At 38.5% G+C, this 24,032-nt stretch overlaps 8 protein-coding genes across 8 annotated transcripts; 5 read left to right on the top strand and 3 right to left on the bottom strand.

Annotated features, from left to right (window-relative positions):
- Positions 1-667: 667 nt before the first annotated feature.
- Positions 668-1,966, top strand: GCK72_008872 (uncharacterized protein; the record flags this gene model as incomplete). The annotated part of the gene is made up of 3 exons (XM_003107545.2): positions 668-753; positions 806-1,036; positions 1,213-1,966. 3 exons carry the CDS (start codon positions 668-670, stop codon positions 1,964-1,966), a joined length of 1,071 nt encoding a protein of 356 aa, XP_003107593.2.
- Positions 1,967-2,370: 404 nt separating this feature from the next.
- GCK72_008871 (uncharacterized protein) lies at positions 2,371-3,621 on the bottom strand (the record flags this gene model as incomplete). The annotated part of the gene is made up of 3 exons (XM_053727092.1): positions 2,371-2,583; positions 2,635-3,549; positions 3,607-3,621. 3 exons carry the CDS (start codon positions 3,619-3,621, stop codon positions 2,371-2,373), a joined length of 1,143 nt encoding a protein of 380 aa, XP_053586669.1.
- Positions 3,622-3,692: 71 nt separating this feature from the next.
- GCK72_008869 (uncharacterized protein) lies at positions 3,693-5,542 on the top strand (the record flags this gene model as incomplete). The annotated part of the gene is made up of 3 exons (XM_053727090.1): positions 3,693-3,830; positions 4,029-4,326; positions 5,424-5,542. The coding sequence occupies 3 exons, from the start codon at positions 3,693-3,695 to the stop codon at positions 5,540-5,542; spliced, it is 555 nt and encodes a 184-aa protein (XP_053586667.1).
- Positions 4,011-4,603, bottom strand: GCK72_008870 (uncharacterized protein; the record flags this gene model as incomplete). Its single annotated transcript, XM_053727091.1, has 3 exons — positions 4,011-4,389; positions 4,442-4,511; positions 4,582-4,603. The coding sequence occupies 3 exons, from the start codon at positions 4,601-4,603 to the stop codon at positions 4,011-4,013; spliced, it is 471 nt and encodes a 156-aa protein (XP_053586668.1).
- On the bottom strand, positions 5,428-7,594 carry GCK72_008868 (uncharacterized protein; the record flags this gene model as incomplete). The annotated part of the gene is made up of 8 exons (XM_003107540.2): positions 5,428-5,583; positions 5,725-5,880; positions 6,022-6,136; positions 6,184-6,297; positions 6,345-6,499; positions 7,109-7,208; positions 7,329-7,408; positions 7,457-7,594. 8 exons carry the CDS (start codon positions 7,592-7,594, stop codon positions 5,428-5,430), a joined length of 1,014 nt encoding a protein of 337 aa, XP_003107588.2.
- Positions 7,595-16,864: 9,270 nt separating this feature from the next.
- Positions 16,865-18,321, top strand: GCK72_008867 (uncharacterized protein; the record flags this gene model as incomplete). Its single annotated transcript, XM_003107626.2, has 4 exons — positions 16,865-17,128; positions 17,176-17,333; positions 17,382-17,562; positions 18,181-18,321. 4 exons carry the CDS (start codon positions 16,865-16,867, stop codon positions 18,319-18,321), a joined length of 744 nt encoding a protein of 247 aa, XP_003107674.2.
- A 626-nt stretch (positions 18,322-18,947) lies between these two features.
- On the top strand, positions 18,948-19,388 carry GCK72_008866 (uncharacterized protein; the record flags this gene model as incomplete). The annotated part of the gene is made up of 3 exons (XM_003107534.2): positions 18,948-19,103; positions 19,151-19,243; positions 19,302-19,388. The coding sequence occupies 3 exons, from the start codon at positions 18,948-18,950 to the stop codon at positions 19,386-19,388; spliced, it is 336 nt and encodes a 111-aa protein (XP_003107582.2).
- A 2,220-nt stretch (positions 19,389-21,608) lies between these two features.
- Positions 21,609-22,919, top strand: GCK72_008865 (uncharacterized protein; the record flags this gene model as incomplete). The annotated part of the gene is made up of 4 exons (XM_003107644.2): positions 21,609-21,857; positions 21,934-22,085; positions 22,376-22,592; positions 22,644-22,919. The coding sequence occupies 4 exons, from the start codon at positions 21,609-21,611 to the stop codon at positions 22,917-22,919; spliced, it is 894 nt and encodes a 297-aa protein (XP_003107692.2).
- Between the last annotated feature and the right edge of the window lie 1,113 nt (positions 22,920-24,032).

Raw genomic sequence — 24,032 nt, 5'->3', positions numbered from 1 at the left:
GTGTATCACAATTCAATGATCTTTTTGGTTCTAATAAAATTGTTTGACAGGAAGGCAAAAAAGAAGATCTAGCAAGGCTCCACTAACTCTTTCATCACAGATTAACAATTCAAATTTCCATTTTCCGAATCTCGAAATTCTTCCGAAGATGTCGACAAAGAAAGGATCAAACAATTTCATGTAACACCTACAACCATGAATCCATGGAGTTTTGAGAATAGAACTTATGGACAGATCTTATAAGCGACGTAGGAGCTTTGGCATTGTATATGCACTGGATATAATTTTGGATCGTTTTGAACAAAATGAGAAGTTTTTACTGAAAATAATGTTTATGATGGTTTGTCAAATGAGTGATTTCTACTCAAAGGCTGGAAATATCTAATGAAATTATAACATCTTTCAGAGCTAGATTTGGCATAGATAATAAAGGAAAGCCTCTGATTTCTGTCATCATACAAGCCGTGGAGAGAAGACGAATATAAATTCTGTTGGCAACAGAGTCGAGGGAGACCTGTATGTGTTTAGGAGAGGCCAATCGATTGGGGGCCTATTCTCTCGTCTTCTGTGGACAGACTGGCCGAGTGCCGAGTAGTTGTCAGTTCTGCCCCAAATATTGATTTGTAGCCAACAGAATTCATTTTCATATTCTCTCTATAGTTTTCCAATGACAGAAACCAGAGGCTTTCCTTTATTTTCTTTGCCATACGTTGCTCTGAAAGATGTTGTTCTTTCCTGTAATATTTTTAGCCGGTAAGTAGAAATCACTCATTTGACAAACCATTAGAAATATATATATTTTCAGAATGAATCTCTCAATTTGTTCGAAACGATCCAAAATGATATCTAGTGCATTCACAATGCCGGAGCTCGAGATATCATTAATGCTCTGTGAGGATTCAAAAAATATTATAACGGTGAAACAATTTGATCAACGAGTCAACGTTCCCTGGTTCTGCCCTATTCCTCGACGGGGAACACTTCATAAGTTGAATGTGATTCCAACTGATATCAAAGAAGATTTTGGGAAAGTAAAGTGAGTTGGTTGTTTTCTGAAAAGTTCCTTCTGTAAAATCAACAGAAATTGAAACTCAAATTATTGAATTAGTGCTAACACTGTCGCAGAGTCTCAAATTTGACTATGTTTAAATGGATATTATAATTTGAGACTCGTCATCAGATGATAATTTTAGACTACATGATTTTTTTTAGCGAAACGTCGGAACTCGATTGGGAGTTCTATCACGATTCATCTGAGAACTTATCTGCTGTTCTATGCAACAGACTCCTGGAATGCTACGGTTGGAGTTCATGGAAAGGAGTTATATTCCAAAAAGATATCGAGCAATCTGACTTCGACAAACTTCCCGTTTTGTTAACTAATGCTGGAACGATTTCATTCGACAAAGAACAAGTGACCAAGGAGGAATTAGATACACTCTTCATGGAACATGGCAATATTCAATTGTTTTCTATTGATTGCCGATATCCAGAAAGATACGATAATTATGGGATGTGGTGTGCTAGAACTGTGGCATTTTTACATGCTCCACCAAACATAGAAGATCTTTTGAAAATGGATTGCGAAAAATTAGTCAGTGTGCATTCGTTCTACAAAACTTCCGATGTGAATCGATTTCTGAAACACTGGCTTCAATCAACTAACGGAAACCAAAAATACTTGAAACGAGAGATTCGACTATTTAGAGTTGAAAATGATTCGAATATGTTGGAGGATCTTCCAGTTACTCCGTGGAATCCAAAACAAAGAGGTCAATTCTTTCACTTCCGAAATCCTCTTTTCAACGCTGCCGTCGATTGCTCAAAGGGTTTTGATCTTTTGACAGACGATGGAGTTCTAGCAACTGTCATGTCTGGTGATAATACCTTCAGTTTTAATATTTGGAACGAGAGATTCCCTGATATTCCGAAGGAAGATTTTCGTCCTAATTCTGTATTTTATTGAATCTTGCAACCATACGAACTTGTTATTTTCTATTGCTACCCTCCGATTCCCAATTACTCATTCTGTTCTCTCATGTTCTGCTTTTTATGAAAGTGTTTGAATAAACACTCATGTTTTCCAGTTTTAATCTAACATTATACTCTTGATCAGGAAGTTGACGGTTTTATCGAGAAGACCGTGGTGACAAAAATCTTCCCGAGCGAGATAGCGAAGCGCCTCTGGATCGAGACAGCGATTATTATATTCTTTTAGCACGCCGAAGTCTTTATTTTGTTTTAAATCACCCGTTATCGAAAATCCAACTACTCATCTACATATCGAAAAATGACAAAAAGGATCATCCACGTGACCGTATCCCGAAGAATGCCGTCCTTCTCTATTATTTATGCAAAACACAAAACAGTTTAATCTTTTTCATCACTCAACGTCAGCTTGAATCCCTCATCCCAATCATACAGATCATTCAATTCCTTCGGTTGATACATAACTTTCGCACAATTCATCAACTTCTCGTACGGTGGATCAACACTCGGATCCAACTCAACTAACATTTTATGGAAATCAATGAGAACACTTGCACTATCTTTAAACATTTCCCCATTGTTGTTCAGTTCATTCTGTAAATATTGAAAGTGGTACAGTATCATTTGATTCCTCTCTGTAACTACCATCAATTTCTTCACCGCATAAATCTCCTCAACATCCTCCAAATGTCTCCATGGAACCTCTCCAACCACAAGTTCATAAGCCGAATACATTACAGAGAACAGGTCGTCCCATGGCGTTTGTTCCAGTTTCTCATGAACACGAACCGATACATATCGTTCGGTTCCCTTGAATCCAGCATTCGGGCGACTCGGTTTTCGGATGCCAGCGTCTGTTTTGAAGCGACGGAGAAGGCCGAAGTCAAGGAGATAGAGGATGTGACGGTTCTGAGATATTGGTGTCGTTGAATATGAAAGCAATGGTAATCTCAAGAATTCTGAAGCTTGCCCAAATCGAATAGAAGCAACGCTCATCATTTTCCTCCCATTTTCCCAACTCCATACCTGTTGATGACACCCGAAACAAATGTTGGCAGGCTTCACATCCCTATGCACATAACCCATTTCATGAATATCTTTCAACGCATTCACCGTCTGATACACAATCCTCCCGACCGTCTCTTTACTCAACCTCCCTGCCGGACTTCTCTTCCGAATATCTCCAATATTTTCACTCAATAATTGCATCACAATGAAATTGAATTCATTGTTATATCCGGATGAGTAAACCAATGGAACATGCTGTTTTCCCTGCATTTTCAGCATCACATCCATCTCCATTATCATTCGTCTCGTTATCATTTCCATCCGCATCTTCGGCTCGATCTTCACCGCCCGTACCTCGTTTTTCTTCGTGTCCATCGCTAGAAATATCTGTCCATAACCTCCACTTCCGATCATTCCCTCAATACTCCATCGATTCATAAAGATGGTTCCAGGTGTTAGATGCAATTGTTTGATCCGTTTCTCTGCTATTTCTTTCTTTGTCGACATCTTCGGAAGAATTTCTAGATTTGGAAACTGTGGATTTGTGTTAATCTGAAATTAAATGGTTAGTGAAGCTTTGCTAGATCTTCTTCTTTCAATCGCACTCACTTCTTGAGTATCCATTGAGAAATTATTGCAAACAAAGTTTGTTTTTTGTTAGTTTGAATCGAAAATAAAGCAAACCTCTCTGAAAGATGATTGCGAAGAATTCCAGAGCAAGGTTCAAGTTCACGTCGATTCTAAAGAAGACATCTGAAAAATCTGAAAGAGAGAAGGCCCTCAAAGACGACCGAGCAATCACAAAGTTTATTTTTGAACAAAAAAATGGGAAAGTAAACATCAAATGTCAAATGTCAGTATAAATAATCAGTCCATAGGAATTGGTACAGATACAGCGATACAGGGAGATCGTGACAGAAACAAAGTGAAATGGGTGAAAATGTGAGGGTGAATAAAGTGGTGAAAGAAAGATAACAAGAGAGAAAGGGGAACCGGTGAACCACAGACAATGTCTAGAAGTCGGCTTCCAGATCGAATTGACGCTCGGTCTCAGTCGACATCACTCCTGGACGCTGATACTCGGAAACACGCTTCTCGAAGAAGTTGGTCTTTCCATCTATCGAGATGTTCTCCATAAAGTCGAATGGATTCTTCACATTGTACAGCTTGTCGCATCCGAGTTCCGCAAGCAAGTGATCAGCGACGAACTCGATGTATTGAGACATCAGACGACAGTTCATGCCAATCATGTCAACTGGAAGTGCCTCTGTCAAGAACTCCTGCTCGATGCAGACGGCGTCCTTGATAATCTCGAAGATACGCTCCTGTGTTAGCTTGTTCTGAAGCATCGAGTAGAGAAGACAAGCGAAGTCGCGATGGAGTCCTTCGTCTCTGGAAAAAGTAGTTTATTAGTCTAAAAAACCCAGATAAAACTAAATGTTACCTTGAGATGAGCTCATTGGAATCCAGAAGATTGAGGCGAACGATCAACTGAAGAAGATTTCTCTCGACATCTCGACATAATTAATTATTTGAAACACAAAACAGAGCATTACGACAATTTATTGATTACACAAAACGGACGATGATAAGGAGGCTCTTTCATTTTTCGGTGCTCTTAATTTGGAGGGCGGATGCGTGAAAGGTGATGTGACAGTCTCGCCATGGTTCAGATGATCGCGCACCGTCTCGAGGAGAAAGAGTCAAGAGCATATAGAAAAAGAGCGCAAAACGAGGAAGAAGGAAGTGTCGAGCGACAAATAATATGAGGACAAAAAAGGGTATGAAAAAAGGAAAATTAGGAATTGGGGGGAAGTCAGGCCGGAAAATACCCAAAACATGTTCGACACTTGACTTTTCAGTAATTCTTCAGGGGAGAATGGGGAAAGGGCGATGGAAGAGGGGGAAGGTTTAATTCAGAACGGGCTCCAGAAACAAGGTCCCGAATAAAATATTAAAAATAGAGGACGTTCATCATTAAGTGGGAGCGGGGGAATTAGGTATGGTATGTTGAGAAGGAGGCGTTCTAAGAAAAAGAACAAAAATGGAAAAAAAGACATTAAAATCAAAAAATCCTACTAAAAACGGTTGTTGGAGGAGCGGGAGAAAAGGTTATTTATAAAACGACAAATAAATGTGTTGAGGATACGCTACAATATAATCTATAACATTTTTGGAAGTTACCGTTGATTTGGATTAGAAATGAAAAAGAAAATCAACATATTGAGCGTACTTTCAACACTTTTAGCAGGAAAAAAGGACCAATAAAAGAAGAAAAGGACGTTTGACGCCGACAAATCACTCTCAAAATTTGAATAAAATGAGCGATTTTGACGAGGGCAAAAACGAGACAAAATAGTTGAAAACGTGGTGAGAAAGAGAGGAATAAAAGGATAGTACATGATTTAACAAGGGTTCTCTTTCAGCAACCTATTGTGGAGTATTTCCAGATGGAGCGACTCCTGGCGGAACTCCAGATGAAGGCACTCCAGTGGCATTTTGGGTGGTGGCGGTTCCGGCAATGGCGTTAGTTTGCGATTGTTGAGCCTTCTGCTTGAGCATAGTCCAATCGAATGTATAGTCGTACTGAAAAGGCTTTTTCATTTTTGTATTATGCTAGTGCGAATGTGTAAGTGAGCGCTGAGTTGCTATGAACACAAAAATTATAGGTGGGAGTGCAGAAGTCTCCAAACTTCAATTTTTGTTACAAAGTTTCTCTTTAATTACCTGATGGTTAAGCGTTCTGAAAAGAATTCTGAACAGTTGTCGCAAGTACATGTAGTCTGGCGATTCATCGAAACGAAGTCCTCTTGTGTAGCTCAAATACATTGGGAACTCGGCTGGGAATCCCTTGCACAGGTGCTCGACCGATGTTGTCATTTTCTGAAAAATAATGATACGTGGGAATACGTTGTTGAGTACTGCGAAATTTCTAGCTTAATACTCGAAATAGCATGAAAAGCTGAGAGACACAATAGTCATTCACGGAAATATACTCATTCCCAACGATAGCAAAGAACGAACCTTCTCCGAAATCTTCTCGTACTTTTGCTTCTTGGTGGCGGCCTTCAATCCTTGCCATGGAAGAGTTCCACGGTTGAAGTACATGAGAACGTACCCGAGAGACTCCATGTCATCTCTGAAATGAATACACATAAAATTACTAAAATGCATGAGCGAAAGTACCTTCTCGATTGTTCGATTCCCAAGTGAGCGTTGATCGATGCGTATCTGGCGGTTCCAGTCAAGTTCTTATCCTCTCTGTATGGGATGTGAGTTCTGGTGCGCGAATCACGGTACCTGTGAAACAAACAATGTGATAACAGTTATTTTCTAAATGAATTCACTTTTTGGCCAATCCGAAATCGATCAAGAAGAGCTTGTTGCAGTGACGTCCAATTCCCATCAAGAAGTTGTCTGGCTTTATGTCACGATGGATGAAGTTCTTCACGTGGACATACTCAATACGTCCTATCATCTGGTCAGCCAGCATGAGAACAGTCTGAAACAATTCAATGCTTACAATGTTGAAACTTTGCTTTTCGGTATTTTCTGTCTTCGGGTCCTTCGATATTGACCTTCCTCTACTATCACTACTTTTCAACCCCTAGTTCCCCAGAACACGCGCCAAGCACCTGCCAAGTACACGTGCCCTTTCGTTTTGAAAAAGAAAATCGATAATTTCTCGCCAAATCGAGGTCGCCGTTCATTATTTACACTTTACATCACACTCAGACAAACGCACTCGCCGTCCCCTCGTTCCCTAAAGATCAGCGGCGCCATTCAGCTGCTGCTGTGTTCAACGCACTAATATCGTCAAGAAGAATGAGTGGTGTAAATGTGAGAAGCAAGCAATCGCTGAAAGAAACTACTCGCAAGACTACCTGCAGCAAGATCGATTAAGTCGAAGAAATGTCATACAAATCATTTCTTTCTTGTCTTTTTGTGACTAAACCGAAGGCATTTCAGCGTTTTTTCTAATATCCAGATAACAGTCAACACGTAGTTCAATGACATCGGAGCTTATCCCTTTGCGGGGTGCTAAAATCCCCCCCAAATAAGCGTTTGGAGAAGATTTTGATCATCTGATGGTCGAAGAGCTTCTGTTTACCTTCATGGTGAACCGTCTGGAGCAGAAGTTGAAGAGATCCTCCAACGATGGGCCGAGAAGATCCATAACGAGCACATTGTACTCTCTCTCGGTTCCGTACCTGAAAAAATGAGAATTATACATTAAAATTCAAAAATGAAGAATTTCTGGTTTATTGAGACACCGAAATGAAGCAGTTCTTCATCGATTTCAGTTTAAAACCAGAGTTTCGTCTCCTTACCATCTGATGTGTGGGATTCCGACTCCTCCTTGCAGAATACGGTAGACCTTGGACTCGTAGAGCAACTGCGGGTGTCTCGCCTGAAAATGATTTCAATAAGAATGATTATATATTATCGAACACGTTACCCGATTGCTTTCCAGCTTAATGGCCACCTCCTCGCCGTTCGTCACGTTTATCGATACATAGATATCTCCGAAAGAGCCAGAACCAATTTTCCGAATCAGTTTGTATTTTGTGGCAACGATAAAGTCCTTAACTGACATAACACCTGCCATACTTGCTCCTGTTGTGCTGAAAATATGAATTTCTGAAAATTAATTAGCTCAATGAGTAAAAGTACATACCTTTAATAGCAGCACACGAGATGAGTGCACGAGGGCACCTGGTGGTTCAAGAGTGAGGATCTAGACCTGAAAATACAAACATTTTAATGAAAAAAGATCAAATGTGAACGATTCGGACGATAGCAAAAGGGGAACGGTAAGAAAACATTTGAAATTTGATACATTCTCAAGATTCAGCGAGAAAAATCGATGGAATTGGGTAAATATCACAGTTTTTGTTCTTTCTGTGAATCGTTGGAGTGGATATGCCTTATTTTCGGTTGCTGCCAACACATCGGGGGAACCGTGAGAGAACGTTGCCAACAACATCATGTCACAACAAAATTCTGACTTTTTTGTTGTTTTTATACCAAAAAACGGGCGGTATTGCTACATTGAGCAGAAAAATCGATTCGGTATCGACAGTTAAAGCAATTGCCACGAATGAAATGGGTCGGAGATCATAAAATCGATGACTAAGCAAAACTGCGACGTTTACAATTCAAAGTAAAACAGAAGAGAAGAACGATGATATGAGATTCAAGAAACGTCGACGACGAATGCCGAATGATAATCGAGATAGAAAAAAGAAATTGCACTTTATTAATTTCGCTGGCGCGCGAAAATTACTTAAAAAACATTTTCTAATATCGAAATTATTAGAAAAGCGGTCAAAAAAAGAAATATCGCATCGAACACAAAAAATAAAACCACAATTCGCCGCACCTAACATGCACTCACACTCACTCGTTGTCTAGTTCATAGTTTTTAGGAGAAACTACGTTTTTATTCGAATTTTGTGAGAAATTGGCGGCTCCGATAATTCTAGCGGGTGGTTTGATCACTCTTGATGTTAGAAATTAGAAAAAATTTAAAAATTTGTGTTAATCTGAAAGAAATATGACTCATTATTCTCTTAATCCATCAGCGAACGTTTTCCGATTTTTCAACTTTCCCAGCGATTTATTCCATTTTCCGATGGGAGTCGGGCGTCATTGATAACTCTATCATAAAGTTCAACTCATTTGCTACACGAACCGCGAAAAAATTGCGAAAATCGAGCGGAAATCGATGAAGAAACGGGGAGAAAAGGGGTGTCGGGCACCGATTTCGTCAGTCACACAACCGGGAAGGCCGACCGCTACGCGACGAGGGGCGCGTCGCGGATGCGCGCTAATTCAAAATCGAGTCGTCTAACTCTGCGCCCTCTCCACTCTTTCGTCGCGCCACGACCGCCTCTCTCGTTTTTCTTCGCTGTTTTTCGTCTCGTTACGAACGCTTTTTACGTTTTATGAGGAAAAAGAAAAGAAAGAGAGGCCAGTCAATTTGTTGGATTAGATGAGAAATAACACACGTGAAAAGAATTAGAAATGAAGAAGGATGAGAAGACAAACCGAAGAGTCGAGGCACCAAATCAATGGAAATATGGCCGAATCGAATGGAATCGATGACAGAAGCAAAGTGAAACAATGGTAAAGAGATGAAATTTCTCTCCGTTCTTCTTCTTCTTTTCCTCCAAAATGAAAAAATAACCGGTTTTCAAAAAGTTTTTACACCCGTCCGACATGAAAGTTGCCTTTGATAAATTACAGGCATGTGATTCTTTTCTTCTGTTTTTTTAATCGATCAAACAATCAAAGGAAGGTACAAAAAATAGAAAAGTGCAAAAAGAGTAACGAAAGGAAGTGCTGGAAGTTTCGAAAATTCGCGGTGTGCACTGTAAATCACGCAGTAATGCAGATGAAACTGTAAGAGCTCTAAAAAATGTGATATCCGCTAGTAAATGGAAATTTTCAAAGCAGAAGCTGTCAAATACATCAGTAGAGTGAATTGTAATTGAAAAATTTCAGAAAAACTGGATAAAAAAGACGGAAAATTGGATGGATCTATTCTGAAACAACGGATATGACGCAAATTTGCAGATTTTTTTTTGGTAATACTGTAGCTTACGTGGATTTTCAGCGCGTATTGCAAAGCTTGTTGTTGGAGCGTTTCAAAGAGTGTTTTCACTAAAAATTGTAATTTTTTAAGAGAAAAGTGATGGAACTCGTCGCTCAGCAGCAATTTTTATCATTTTTCGAGCGACAAAGCAGATTTGCCGCTTGTAAAACTACTTTTCGTAGTTTTGAACCCAATTTGTAAACAAAATATTTCCAGATTTTTCCTTTGAAGCCGAACGAGGTCAAAACAAATCTTCGAAGTGTTTTCGGTGAACTTGTACCCAGAAAGTACTCACTTTCAACGAAAAACAATCATAGAAATTGAGAAAATGGCGCGTTTTCATAAGAAAAGAAAGAAAAAGTGATGATTTTGAACAGAACAGCCAAGTTCAAAAAGTGTGTCATAGGAGAACATGACGAAAAAACGATGACAACGTGATTATATTTTTGTCATTCTCACTGCATAGAAATCTCCGGGGAACACGAAAAAGCAGACAAAATAATGATGGCTTACTCTCGCTGCAACAAAAATAGCAGTGGAAGTATCAATTATCTGTCTAAAAAAAGAGCAACATGTTCTTATCAAACCCGTTATCAATGACTACTGCTAGCACACCCAAAACTGAAACAAATAAACACGTGGTTTCAGAAATCAGAAAAAAAACTTCATATTAAAAATATTCGATGTTTTCTTCCTCTCTTCAATTTTTCTCTCCTGGACGAATTAAGAAGCTTTTCATATACTAGAGACTCGAAGAAAACGAGAAACCATAGAAAAGTGGAAATAGCGTTCGAAATGAAGAGAATGAGTCAGAGAGAAAGTAAATGTTTCCTCTTTTCTCTCCATCTTTTCACATTTTATTCGACTACATACTACTAGTGGGGTGCGGGAAAAAAACGGGAGGAAAAGAAGGAAAAGAAGCGAAAAAAAAACAGAGAAAAACCAAAAACAATTCTCTGAATCATTCAGTTTGTACGTTTTTGATGTTCTTTCCATGCCTAAATTTCGTGATGAAGATGATTTCGGGGAGTGATGCAAACGCGCTCTGACACAGAATTTTGTGTTCTTTGACGGTGACGTACTTGAACGTGGAAGTACGCTCTACTGAACTTTTACGAAGTGTTGATGACGAGTAGAAACCAAGGAAAAAGTGATGTAGATTTTCAGATATTTGAGGTTTAATAGAGCTCTATAGAGATCAGTTGTCGGTTTAAAACAACTTTTACATATGAGGAAAAACATTTTTGAAGGAAAAAAAGTAATAGAAAAAGGAGCTTTCTAGAAAATCAAAAGGAAACAGTTCGTAAAAAAAAGATCGTAACGAAATAAAAGATGGGGGTGAATGGAAATCAGATGACAAGCAAAAACGAAAAAAAAAGAACAAATCACGCGATGATATAAAAAACATTCATACTTTTAACGGTTTATATTTAGAAAACAACACTAGATTTTTCGTGATGTTTTTGAGTAACTGATTCGATCGAGAAGTGGCATAATTCAGTTAGCGAGAGGAAAGAAGCAAATTAGTTAATTAGCAGTGAACTGTTGAAAGTAGAGAAATCGGTGAACTTTGAAATGGGGTGATCTGGTCACGGATGATCAAAATGAAACGATTTTTGTTGAGGTATATAGAACAAGATGAGATCTTTAATTTTGTAGTCAGATGGATTTCTCTAAAAAGTCTTCCTGATAGGATATAGTCACTTGAAGATACTATTGCTTTGCACTCGGTGATGATGTCGCGTAACTTTTGTATCTATTTTGTTACGGTTCAGCTAGAAAAATTGTTAACTACAACAAGAAAGATCTAGATTCTTATTAATTTAGTTTTTTAGTTAGGACTATAGTCCAAAACTCAATCTTTATTTTTGCTGTTGGAAATGTTCTAATTAAATTCCTGACTGGACAGGCAGAGCCATTTGAAGCTGTCCTTGTTTTACATTTGTTGGCATATATTCAGAATACGACTCACTTTGCCGGCTTGTATCTCCTTTATGAGGCGAGAAAAGTTGTCAACTACAAAAATGGAGATCTAGGTTTTTATAGTGTACCCAAACCAAAATTTAGTATCATGTGGTAGAATAAAAGACATCGTGACACACTACAGAGCGGGCAAGCATAAATTTATAAAACAAGTGATATTAGAGAGTCTGTGGCAAAGTTAATGTTAGTTGGACTGTAATTATTCTCATTTGATTAGATAGTGAGAACCCAAATCTTCAATTTTGTTGCTGACAATTGTCTCGTTGAATGCGTCCTTACTAGACAGTTAGAAAAGTACAGTCATTCAAAGATGTCTTTAATTTTCATTCGTTGACATCAATTCTTATACCTCTCTCTTCTGGAACTTATATCTCGCTGGAGACGATTCGTCAAAATTAAAAATCAACAAACAAAATGAAGATTTATGTTCGAACTATTCATTTCAATAAATTTTTTTTTTAAAAATCCTTTATGTCATGACGTCTTCTCAAACTTAACCTTCAATATAAGCTAACCTTCAAGAAAAAAAAACAGCTATACGAATTCAAAAAAAAGGAAATCCTGAAAATTCGGTTCCTCCAAAGAGCCCTAATCCTTTTTCTTTCTTCACTAATCCCCCTTCCTTTGAGTTGTCATAACGTTGCCATGGTCCACTTCTTCCAAGTATTTCTTCGTTTAACTGCCTGAAACCTCTCATTTCATTTCTCTCTCACTGCTCACGGAGCATATTTTACTACTTTTGGTTTGCTAGATCATTACTCACTAACATTCATATTCTGTTCAGGCAGAAGTCGAGACAACTGCCGAAATTAACTAATTTTTTGAAAATGAATTGTCTCTGGCTATAGATGCTCCTATATCAAATAGAAAACTTTTGTTCTTATTTCAAACGACTATTATCACATTTGGAAAATATGAAATGCAATTCTCGAGGAATTAGTGGAATTATATCATGGAACGATTCTAAGAGTTAAATCACCTTGTATTTTGAATGCATTACGCTACAGATAAAGTTTCTAACATAAGAAAGCACATCAGGATCAAAAATTTTATCCGAGCCGTCTAAACAACCTACTTGAATTCATTGAAAAATAACTCGAAAGCTTGGAAATCTGTATACCGGGAAAGTGCGAAAACCTGAAATTTGTAGCTACTTTTCTGGTTCTCAAGTTATGAGTTTCCAAAAATAGGGAACCATGTTTTAACTTTATACTTTTCGAGGTTTATATTGGTTTTTTTAGTGGGTGAATCTATAGTTTTGTCGCGTTTGTAACTGTCCAGTTTGAACTTTATTTATCTTATCTTAAGTAGGGTGATAGGTATTCACCTGCAATGTTGTTCACATTCTGGGTTATCGAAGGGGTCATTTTTTGCCCGTGGAAAACTTTATAGAAAACACTTTTAAGTGTGTATATGTATCATGTGTAACATGGCCTGGTGACGTGAGCGAGGCATTGTCTCTTAAATCGCAAATAAACTCAATTCTGAAAGTGAACTCTTTCTCTCTCTCGTTGTCTCTCGTTGTCTCTGTATGATCTGTCTAATAATTTTCAGAACCGATCCTCCATGCCTGAATGTGCACAGCGTCTTAATCTTGACGAATACATTGCAAAGGAACTTTCTGCTATTATTGAACTCCCTGTATCAAACAGAAACCAATTTATCGGTCTGAAACGTTTGGTCGCTCAGATTTACCAAACTCATGACCCCTTTGTGAAATGTTCACAAAAGTTACATGATCTCCAACTTTCTATACTTCAGAAGAAAACAATTTTTGAGGAAAAAGTGGAACTCCATAGAGAAACACTCCGGGGTTCGGTGAGTTACGTGTTTTTTCTTCTAATAAGTTTGTTGGAACGTGATGGAATTCTTTCTTTACTTCTTACCACAATATTTATGACGTTTTCTAAATTTTTTGACGTTTTTAACATCCAGGTTTTGATAATTACGCTATAAGTCAGTAGATACAGTACCGGACAAAAAGGTACCAATTTTGGCTGTTTTCAGTGGAAAATAACCAACTTTGACAGTGTATTTCGGTGTCATCTGATTGTCCGATAAACTCAATATTGTACGGGATGAACAGAGCAAAAATAGCACATCATTTTTGTAGTTGATCTTTTTTTTGTAGGGACACTACCTTAAAAGTTATAAGTTGTCAAAGTGAAAATCTCCAAAATTTCGCAAATTTGCATTGAAATTAGTCGATTTCTGGGAGTGATGGGTTTCTTTACCTGTAACTTTCATGGTAGTGTCTATTCAAATAAATGGTCAACTACAAAAGTAATGTACTATTTTTGCTCTGTCCAATCCATATAAATTTCAATTTATCGGAAAATCGGGTGACACCGAAATACACTGTCAAAGTTGGTCATTTTCCACTGAAAACAGCCAAAGTTGATACCTTTTTGTCCGGTACTGTAGCTTCCCCCACAAGATATACTTTTTGGAGTTGTGATTTTGAAAAATCTTTCGAAATACCAAAAATCTCGCAACAAAATAAGTGCCTAATTGTGTATTTTGGCTAATTTCTTCATAAAAAGTTTGAAACAAATCTTCATATCGGGGAGGCCTTCAGGTTACGACATAAATTAGTGAACTTAAACATTCAAATAATGTTTTCTATTTTCTACAGACCTACGCAGCGTTAAAAAATTACAGATACAACTCCTCATTGTCACACTTGTCCTCTTCATTTTGATCGCGTTGTATTATGGAATCTACTTTTACTTAAATCAAGAAAGGCCATGGTGGATTGAACAGCTGCTCAGTGGTTCTGCATCTTTGATTATCTTTTGTGGATTCTATGGTTATCTTTTTTAGTAAGTTCAGATTTTCTTCAAATTGCACCAATCCGTTATTCACGATAGTTGACTTTTTAGAAGATATTATCTTACCAGTTTGATTCATCAGGAATATTTTAACTGACCGTAAATGAATGCATTTGCGGAGAGTGTGATTATCTTTTATTCGACGGTCTTTTTTTTAACGTGAATAAAAAAAACTCCCGAAGCATTCTTATTTTGGAAACTCTGTGCACCTTGAACTGTGAGCTATCAAAGTGTTTCATCAATTTTACCTAAGGATTCCACCAATTTAGCCTTGTCACAAGTGTCAAATCATTCTTTTTTACTCGGAAATGTAGTCCTACGGAAAATTTAAATATGTGAAAAATTAACTGTTTATGGACTCATGAATTTCCAGCCCAAGACCACTGGAGACCATATCTGAGCAATTGGAAAGGGTGAAGAAGCAACATCGGAATTTCAAATTTTCCTCCGGCAGTTTGAACGACAGATTTGAAGAAGTTGACAAAGAAGTTGACTGCTTGGCGTCTATCTATAGCGAGAGTGTAATTACAGAGAACAAATTATTGGCAGTGGTCAGCGTTATTGGCATACTAGCTAATGCTGCTTCTTTTTTCAGGGGGCCGTTATTCTTCTTCTCATCTCAGAATACTTGTTCATTCGTTTTTGGATCAGTGTTTACTTGACTGTCAACTCGATAAACCTGGACCTGGAACCTCTTAACTGTATATTTTTCTCTATCACTGGGTTCTTTGTTGGACCCTTCTGGTATTTTTTGGTTGAACGCTTTTTGATTATTAACAAAGTTAAGTTCAACATGTAAGTACATATATCACTATACTCTCTATTGAAGTTTCCTAGTGTTTATTAATCCGACGATTTATGAGAACAAATACAGTTAAATTTGATTTGTAATTTGTCTTATTACATGTGATAAATTTTAAATTTTTTAGACACCTGTATTTCAGATAGTTGAGATTTCTTAATCTGACCCGAAACCATTGGAAAAGGCAATCACAACACTTGAAAACCAGAAAAAGGACCGTCTGGCAAGTGTGACATCTCCTTATCCAAAAATCTTCCCACAGCACGGTCTCCCAGACTCGGAAAAAGAACTGCAAGGAAATGTTTGATCTACCCTCATGAAACGAAAATTTTGAGAAATTAGCAGGTCTAAAGCGTTATTATTCTGATTTTTAGCGTAAAGCTCAAGGTCGGAAGTAAGAAAATTTCAGTTTCAGAATTATTCTTACTGCATTATCTACCTATTCAATGCAAAAATCCTGGTTTCAGATATTATTTCAAATCGAAATGGCGATTTTTTTTAAATATTTGATTTCGTTAAAATCTATCAGCGCTTTTATTTCTCAACATTATCAAACGAATGATAGCTTAAAAAATGCATCAGAAGATTTTACACATTTTGTATGGATGGAACCAAATTTGGCTCGGAATTTTTCGAGAAATCGATCAAATTCCGAGAATTTTGTGATTTTTTGTTATTTTCTCGAAAAATTCCAAGCCAAATTTGGTCCCATCCATACAAAATGTGTAAAAACTTCTGATGCATTTTTAAGCTATCATTCGTTTGATAATGTTGAGAAATAAGAACGACGATATAAATTTACGAAATCAAACCAGGATTTTTGCATTGAATAGGTAGATAATGCAGGCAGAATAATTCTAAAACTGAAATTTTCTTACTTCCGACCTTGAGCTTTACGCTAAAATCAGAATAATAACGCTTTAGTCCTGCTAATTTCTCAAATTTTTCGTTTCATGAGGGTAGATCAAAAAACCTTGTAGTTGTTTTTGGGAGGCTTGGTGACCGTGCACAGATATTATAAATTCACAACACTGCGCCGCATGGCTTTAAAGGCGCATCCCATTTATTAGAAATTTCGCGGAATGGTCTCGTAGTTGAAAAAGATCAAATATCCTATTTTCGAGCTTTGCAGGTCTAAAAATAAATGCAAATAATGTTTTTCGCTTCGAGACCATTTTGAACAAATTAGAGGCGCCAAAAGCCATGCGGCGCAGTGTCGTGAATTTATAATAGATTCCTCACAACCCCATTGACCCTATTTATTTACACTCGCACAGGGTCTCAGGATGAGTAGTGAAAATAAACGCGCTTCGCTGAAATCAGCTGAAATTTTAGCGCGAAATTCAAAATAAATTTTATTTTATCTATTTTTTCAATAGAATTGATCTTGAAAAGATGCGAGACCGTCGAAAAACTGACCAAAAATGCGGGAAAACTGGCATAAATCGGCTCAAAAACTGGTCGATTAGGCTGCGTATCAAAATGCCACAGTGAAACAGCGAATTGGAAAAATTAAAATTTGAATTTGCCGCCAATGTCTAGTGGAGCGCATACGATTTCACTACTCACCCCTAGACCCTGTGCACTCGTATTGCCATAATCGATTTTGTCCTTTCTTGGATAACCGTCTAAAAACCAACTCTTTTCAGAGCCATGCCTGAAAAACTTGGAGAAGAAGATACATCTGAAGCTGATCTCATCTCTCAGCTATACAATCTCACCGGGGAATCGAGTAACACTCGTCCAACACTATATCGACTTGAGAATGTTCTGGAACGTCTCAAGAGTTCTCCACAAACTGGCGAAAAATTGTCGGATGACGTGGAGAAATTGAATCGAATTGAATGTGAGATATTGGAAAAACGAGCTTATTATGAAGGGATGCAAAAGTTTCAGAAGGAGTCTTACTATTTCACGGTATGTTAGAATCAATATTTCTGATTAACATGGACTAACATTTACAGAGAAATCTATTGATGGCTGTTGGTGGTTTGATGATTCCAGTCGTTTCAATCTTCATAGTGGCAAGTTTCATTGAGAAGGAACTTCCCTTTATGATCAGAGTATTGCTCAGTGAGACCACTTTTATTCCAGTGGTGGCTTTCATTATCTATCACATATAGTAAGGGCTTTCACAGTAAATATATAGAATATAAAAGTGCATTTTCAGTACCAACAAACCCAAACTTTCTTCCGGAATCCAGAATGAAAAGATTCGTCATAAAATGGCTGAGAAGATGACATCTATAGAATTCACTAAACGCCAATTGAAGCTCGCGTATATCTTATCGGATTGTACCGGATCGATGGGACGGCAAATATTGGAGTTGAGAAATCAAGAAATGATTATGGTGTGTGGAGGATCACGGGGTACTCAAATGGGATAGTTACAGCACCGGTCAAAAGGTTTTCGACTTTGGGCGTTTTCAGTTGAAACTTTCCAACTTTGAGAGTGAGTCATGGTAATACCGATTGTCTCATCAAGTCGATTTTTGATGGTTCGTGCAGATCAAAAGTAGAACTTCCTTTTTGTAGTTGACAACTTTTTTGTACGGGCACTCCCTAGAGAGTTATGGTCATTTCAAGACGACAGCTCAAAAATCGCACTATTTTGGATTGAAATGGTCGATTTGAGGGAGAAATTACTTTGTCGATATGTAACTTGCTAGGGAGTGCTCGTACAAAAAAGTTGTCAACTACGAAAATGAAGATATATTTTTGATCTGTATAAATCATTAAACATCTACTTGATTGGACAATTAGTATTACCATGACACACTCTCAAAGTTGGGCAATTTCAACTGAGACCGACAACATTTTGACCGGTACTGTGCGTGGTTTGAGCCTCGGAATTTTAGGTTTGGCTGGTCCACAAGGATTGCTCGAGAAACTTTTTAGCTGTTCCCCAGGATACAATTTTTTTTTGAAAATTCCAACTTTCACAATTTATGCAATAATCTTTCTTCCAGATCCTCGCTACTCTTCAACTGGTTCTGATCTACTCTTTCATTGTCTCGAACTCGTCTTTCGGATTGTTCAACGGATACTTGATGTTCGTCTCAGCATGTGCCATAATTACGTATTTTAGACTTGATAAAACTGTGATCTGATTGTATGTGACGATTTTTTACAGGCTGCATAAATAAACATTTTGACTTCTTTCTCATTTTTTACCGCAGTTCGCAACGTGCCCATCAGAGCTGTGCGGAAGTAAAATTTTTGAAAAGAGAAGAAGGAAGAAGGAAGAAGGAAGTGAAAAAATCCCGGAAGAAGGTAGAAGGAAGTTGGGTCCGAACCCGGAAGTCGGAAGTTAATTTTGAAAATGACAAATTTGAGGAAAATTTTTTCTAGTCATCTCTGAAAGCAAATTTTGGAGTTGTTTTGCATACAAAATTTCATTAAAAACCACCAAAATTCCTCTAAAATTCCGTCGAAAATTGCAAACTTTTCGTGAAGTTTTTACACAGAAGTCGGAAGTGGCAGATAATTTCAACGGAAGTCGGAAGAAGGAAGAAGAAAGTGAAATTTTTTAAAGGGAAGAATGAAGAAGGAAGTCGAAGGAAGGAATTCCGCACAGCTCTGGTCTCCATATTCATCTCTTCCTCCGCGCAAAGGCCTGTTGCGTGGCAAACAAACACAGAGCAGATGGTTGACCTCTTCTCTCTCTCCAGGAATCTCTCCAAGAGACCTATTACCACTTCTATCCACCACTAACCTCCCCGACAAACCTTGAAAAATGTCCACCACAAACGAAGTCCAATCCCAAGACGCCCCAAAGCTTAAACCTCCAAAAATCCGAGTCCGAATTGATAAGATCGACGATGAAAGTGGTGAAGTCAAAAAGAAAAACTATGATATCAAGTTGTCAGATACAGTTGCACACTTCACGGCGGTTCGTTATAAAAAAAGTGGGCAATAATTCATAAATTTAAATTCCAGACGATGAGAAAAGTGTTGAGAATTCCGGCAAGCGACTCGCTCTTTTTCTACATCCACGAAACATTCTCTCCATCTCTTGACACCACTTTTGAGGTAAATTCACTTTTTTAAACTGTGCCTAAAAATACGACTGGAATTTCATAAATTTCAGATTCTGGCACGACATTATGCGGAAAAGGATGAGAAGGGAAAGGAGGTACTGCATCTGAAGTTCAGCACCACACCAGTTTATGGATGAAACGGATTACTGCTAATTTTGTATGTATGTATGCATATTCTTGTAAATTTGCTGGAACAATTATAAATAAACTTTTTTGCAACACTCTCTGTTTCTTTGTGTCAAATCTTATCGACCTAAGTAGTCTTGTCTAATCTAGTCATTAACCATTCACCATGTACTTCATCTTCTACCAGCATGTAATCTCGATAACGTCATCATCAGAGACCACTTATTTGTCGGCTCATCTTGTCCATCTTCTGTCGATTTGCATTGTCATCTGCCATCTTTGACGTGCCGTCTGATGAACATTCAACACACCGAGTCAGTATTGCTACGTGTATGTACGTGACGTGGTGGAGGGGGCCATTAGCACAGCGCCCCGCAGAGAATAAACCGATACACAGTGTTCATATTTCTAGAGAATGATCTACTTAGTACAGCATATGAACCTGATGGACAGATGAAGTAGTCAGGATTTAGGGAAGGCTTTCAATTTTCATTCGATGACAAGGGACAAAGTTTTGTTTGGAATGTATTGGGAAAATGTAATCTTGCGCACATCTTGCCCATTTTTAGATCAGAAGTTCTGGAGAAGCTTTCATATAAGTCTTCGAGCAGAAGTAGACAAGAAGGGTTCGCCAATGTCTCTTCTCATTCGCTGTATCTCTCTTTCCCACCATTACCTCTTCTACCGTATCTCTTTTAGCACCTCGTTTGCTATTGTCTCTGTCCGTCTAGTGGTACATACGTTGTATCTCAGAATCTCCATCATTCCCCACAACGGCTCTATCTACCTAACATCTTTTCTGCTTGCCACGTCATAAGATCTTCGCCCTCTCCACTATACAAACCCATTAGGAGGCCTTTCGAAGACCTCTGCCTGCTCGGATTCTGTCGCAGTCTGCGCTTCTGATTGAGATCTCCTCTCACCTACTCAATCCGAATGTAGTTAGACAGTTGAGGTCTTGGGGACCTTACGGCCTCCAAGTTCTTATAGAAACATGTTTTCCAATTGAGCTGATTTATTAAATGAGTATGCAAAGTTGATAGAGTATTCTTACTTCTAGACAATGATCTGCTTATTACACCACATGAAGCTGATGGACAGTTGAAGTAGTCAGGGTTCTGGGAAGGCGTTCAAAGTTTCACTTAATAACAAGGGTCACAGTTTGAGGCATAGTATGCAAGTAGGGCTCGCCGATTTATGCTCCCTGTATCTCTCAACGTTTCAATAAGACAATCCATGATTTCCTTTCCCACCAGTACCTCTTCTACCGTATCTCTCTCAGCACCTTGTTTGCTAGTGTTTCTGTCCGTCTAGTGCCACGCTGTATCTCTGAATCTCCATCATTCCCCACACAATCTCTATCTATCTAGCATCTTTTCTGCTTGCCACGTCATAAGATCTTCTCCATCTCGACTATACAAACACATTAGGAGGCCTTTCGAAGACCTCCTTCTGCTCGCATACCGCCTGCCAGTGTGCGCTTCTGATTGAGATCTCATGCACCCTTTCAGACCCTTTAGATTAGTTAAACATTATGTACATTATGTACATTGTAACATTATGTATTTAGACAGAGGTCTTGGGACCACCATTTCAACGTCTCATAGGAACAAGTTTTCCAATTGACCTGATATATTTAATAAGTATGCAAAATTGAACAACCAGCAGTCTCCAGTGTAGATGTTTTAAGCACCGGTTGGGTGTCTTGCTGATAGTTACCAGTTTTGGCAAAATTTTACAAGTTTAAGTAAATTTCATCCTAGCCATTCTCCAAGACGAGCATTTTGCTTTTTTCTTGGCCCGATTTGAGTTTATGGGTTTCATTAAACCTCTATTCCCAGCTTCTTAGTCATTCCTCCCTTGTCTGTCTTTCCACACACAGTCTCCACAACCCAATCAATATTATCCTTTCCCACCATTCATCTTTCTACCGTATCTCTCTTAGCACCCTTCATATTTGCATTCGCTTCTGTCCGCCCATTGCCACGTTGTATCTCTGAATCTCCATCATTCACTCTCTATCTATCCAACATCATCTCTGTTTGCCACGTCATAAATTCTCCGCCCACTCCATCGACCAACATTTACTCGGAGGCCTCTCGAAGACCTCATTCTACTCGCATTCTGCCACAGTGTGCGCTCCTGCCTCTTCTCCGCCTCACACCTCATAACTCTTCTTTTCTTATTGATTCTCGACTTTTACCATCCCTCATTGCTTCTGATTCCAGATCATGACTCAAGAGGAGGTTGCAACGAACACCTTCGTCAACGCGGAGCTTATCGGCTTACTCACTCATCGAGCGGACTGTCGAGCTGCGTTGCGAAGTGTTCAGCGACTTCTAGAAACCGTTCCACAAGAAGACCGCATGGCGACTAAAGAAGAGATCCAAGACTTGAAGAACACGGAAGATTTCGTCTACGACCAGGAGGAGTTCTACACCAAGAGAGAGAAGCGCTACACACTCTACCTCGATCACTTGGTAGGTGTATTTTCTTCTTCATACATTTCTTGGCATGATTTTAAGATAGTACCGAAGTTTACTATAAAACTTGCAGGAGTACTGGGGCGCCATGGTCGCCATCTTCATTCTGGGATCCTTTGTGACTTGTGGGAATCTCAGCAAACAAGGAGAAGAGAAGATGACTCTGGCAAGGACAATTCTGAGCGGACCGGTCATGGTTATTGGATACACGGTCGTAGTGGCATAGTGAGTTTGCTCATTCTATCTTCATAGTTTTGATCTTTCACTAGAAAGGGATCCGGGCCGAATTGGAGTTGCAGGTTGAGATGTATATCACTGGAACGGAAATTTTGTGAGTCTTGAAAAAGCCTATTTTTTCAAGACTCAAAAGCCGCGAATTTTCCGTTCTAGTGATATGTGTTTCGAGCTGTAACTCTAACTGGGCCCGAGATCCTTCCCTAGTAAGCATGTTAGGTTTTTCGGTTACACTTATGAATGTCTTCAACTTTTTTTTTTCAAATTCCCTGTTTTTTCAGCTGGTGTGGAATTTTGGCGACAAGCTTTGAAAATGAAAAAGAACAACGACATTCAGTGAAGGAAGAGACCGAGTCGAGTGAAGAGACCGAATGGGAGGACACCATGCACATGTCGGAGTTGACCAGCCGTCAATTTGATATGGTGGACACACTCGCCAACGTCATCGAGCCAACACGGAGCAATATCTCGAAGACTACTTGCAAAATTTTGTCAACCGTAAGTTATTTCTTTCAGTGAAGTCAAAATCCTAATATGTCTTATTTTCAGTTCACATGGTTCAACGTCTTTGTTGCGGCCTTCAGTATCTTCCGAATCGCAATTATATTCAACACCGGAATATTATTCAAAAGCAACAACCCCCTCGACGCTGTCGATGCATTATTCTTCATGGGGCTCACGTGTAGCAGTGTGACTCTCGGCACTCTCCTCTTCGAAGCTTACATGATAGCTGCCAAAGCCACCAGCGGTTTCTTCAAGGGTTCAGACGACGACTCGGAACTCATCCAAGCCATTCAGAAAAAACCTCTCGAATTCGTCGGCTAATTTCAAAGGTTTCAACTTTTTTTCTTTTTTCAAAACAACGGGTGAGTGAAGTTGAAGTTCTGAAAATTGTGCCGAGTTGATGAGGGTCTTGTGTGGTCTAGAACTACACTAGAAACTTATCAATAGAGCGCATTTTTAAGACTTCTCTTTCACTAACACGAAACATATCAAAAATTCAAAAATCCAAAAATCTTTCTACAAAAAAAACTCAAAAATCCAAAAAATCCAAAAACACCAACTTTTGTCACTTTTCCTTCCTTTTATCTGTTTCGCTTTCGAAAATCCATGTTTCATATTAAAACTTGCAATAGAGCGCGTTTGCCATCAGTTGAAAACAAGCTCTATTGCAATTAAATTTTAAATCACTATGACGCTTTTGAAGTTTCTCGCATCTTCTGTGATGATAGAAATTTCAGAAGCTTCATATTTTTCTACTGTTTTTTGTTTACTTCTTCGGTGCTCTGCCAATTCTTGAACCAGAAGTCCTAGCTCATTTTTTAGAAAACTCACTCCTTTAAAATTTATTGATGTGCATAAGTCCCGAAATGTTTCAGGCTTGGCAGAGCACTTTCTTTTCTCAACTAACTTTTTGTATCTTCATGAATGTACAGCATTACATGACTCTGCAAACGCGCCCTACCGAAAAAAACCAAAATTTTTTTGTCTTTTCCGGGGAGCATGCTTTCCAGAATATTGTAATGCAAATATAATCGGTTCTGTAACTGCGCTCCATTGAGAATCTTTTGTTACCGCTTTCTCAATAGAGCGCAGTTGTAGAATCTGTACTTGATATTTTGTTCATTGTTTGTTCGTTTTTCTGTATATTTTGTTTCTGAAATTTCCATATTAGCGAGGAAAACTTTTAAAAGATCTGCTCTACCGAAAAACGAACTTTTTTTCGGTGGAGCGCATTTTCAAGAGTTTTACCTCACTAATATGAAGGATATCTGTTTTTAGACTTGCTCACTTTGGAATCGTTATGCTCCAGCTCTAGCTAGACCTTAACTTTTCGGAAAATTGCAATTCTAAAAATGAGAATCTTGTCGCTCTACGATCTTCCACCTGACTTGTGGAATATCGCAAAGCGATTGTTTGATATCATACAAAATTTTA

This window comes from Caenorhabditis remanei, chromosome III, assembly GCF_010183535.1.
Source record: "Caenorhabditis remanei strain PX506 chromosome III, whole genome shotgun sequence".
Lineage (NCBI taxonomy): Eukaryota > Metazoa > Nematoda > Chromadorea > Rhabditida > Rhabditidae > Caenorhabditis > Caenorhabditis remanei.
This window is presented reverse-complemented; position numbering and strand designations above follow the sequence as displayed.